Genomic DNA, 479 nt, shown 5'->3' on the forward strand with positions numbered 1-479 from the left:
TGGCGCCAAGAAAGCCCGCCCCGCTGAAGGGAGCTGAGCCTCGTCGGCACCCACGTGCTCCCCCCTCCGGGCCCTCACACTGCACTGCACTGCACTGCACTGCACTGCACTGCACTGCACCCCCAGGGGCCCCGATCCCCCCTTCCCCGGCCCTCCGCAGCCCCGCAGACTCCGATCCCACCCCCACCCGGACCCTCTGCAGCCTCCACGGCCCCAGAGCCCTGCAAGGGGCCCCGATCCTCCCCTGTTAGGGGCCCCGATTCCCGCTCCCGGGCACGCCGCGGGCCGCGGTGCCCCCGCGCTCACCATGCTGCCGGCCCTGGGGTCGTTACTTCTCCCGACAAGCAAAGAGTCGATGTAAGTAACAGACTGGGGGGGCCGCGGCCGTGCCGCCGCCTTTATAGCCGGGCCGGGCGGGGAGGGGGGGCACGCGTGATAGGCCCGCGGCCCCCGCGCCCGCCGCCCCCTGGCTCCCGCGC

At 74.3% G+C, this 479-nt stretch overlaps 1 protein-coding gene across 1 annotated transcript in view; it reads right to left on the minus strand.

The window, feature by feature from the left end:
* The window catches only part of LOC102384891 (tubulin alpha-1B chain), a 4,305-nt gene extending 3,877 nt beyond the window's left edge, over positions 1-428 (minus strand). The window contains exon 1 of the mRNA XM_006035195.3: positions 307-428. Coding sequence (XP_006035257.1) covers positions 307-309 — 3 coding nt within the window. The 5' untranslated portion in view covers positions 310-428. The remainder of the gene's footprint in view (positions 1-306) is intronic.
* Positions 429-479: the final 51 nt, after the last annotated feature.

The sequence above is a fragment of the Alligator sinensis genome, unplaced genomic scaffold (assembly GCF_000455745.1).
Source record: "Alligator sinensis unplaced genomic scaffold, ASM45574v1 scaffold1065_1, whole genome shotgun sequence".
Taxonomy (NCBI): Eukaryota; Metazoa; Chordata; order Crocodylia; family Alligatoridae; genus Alligator; species Alligator sinensis.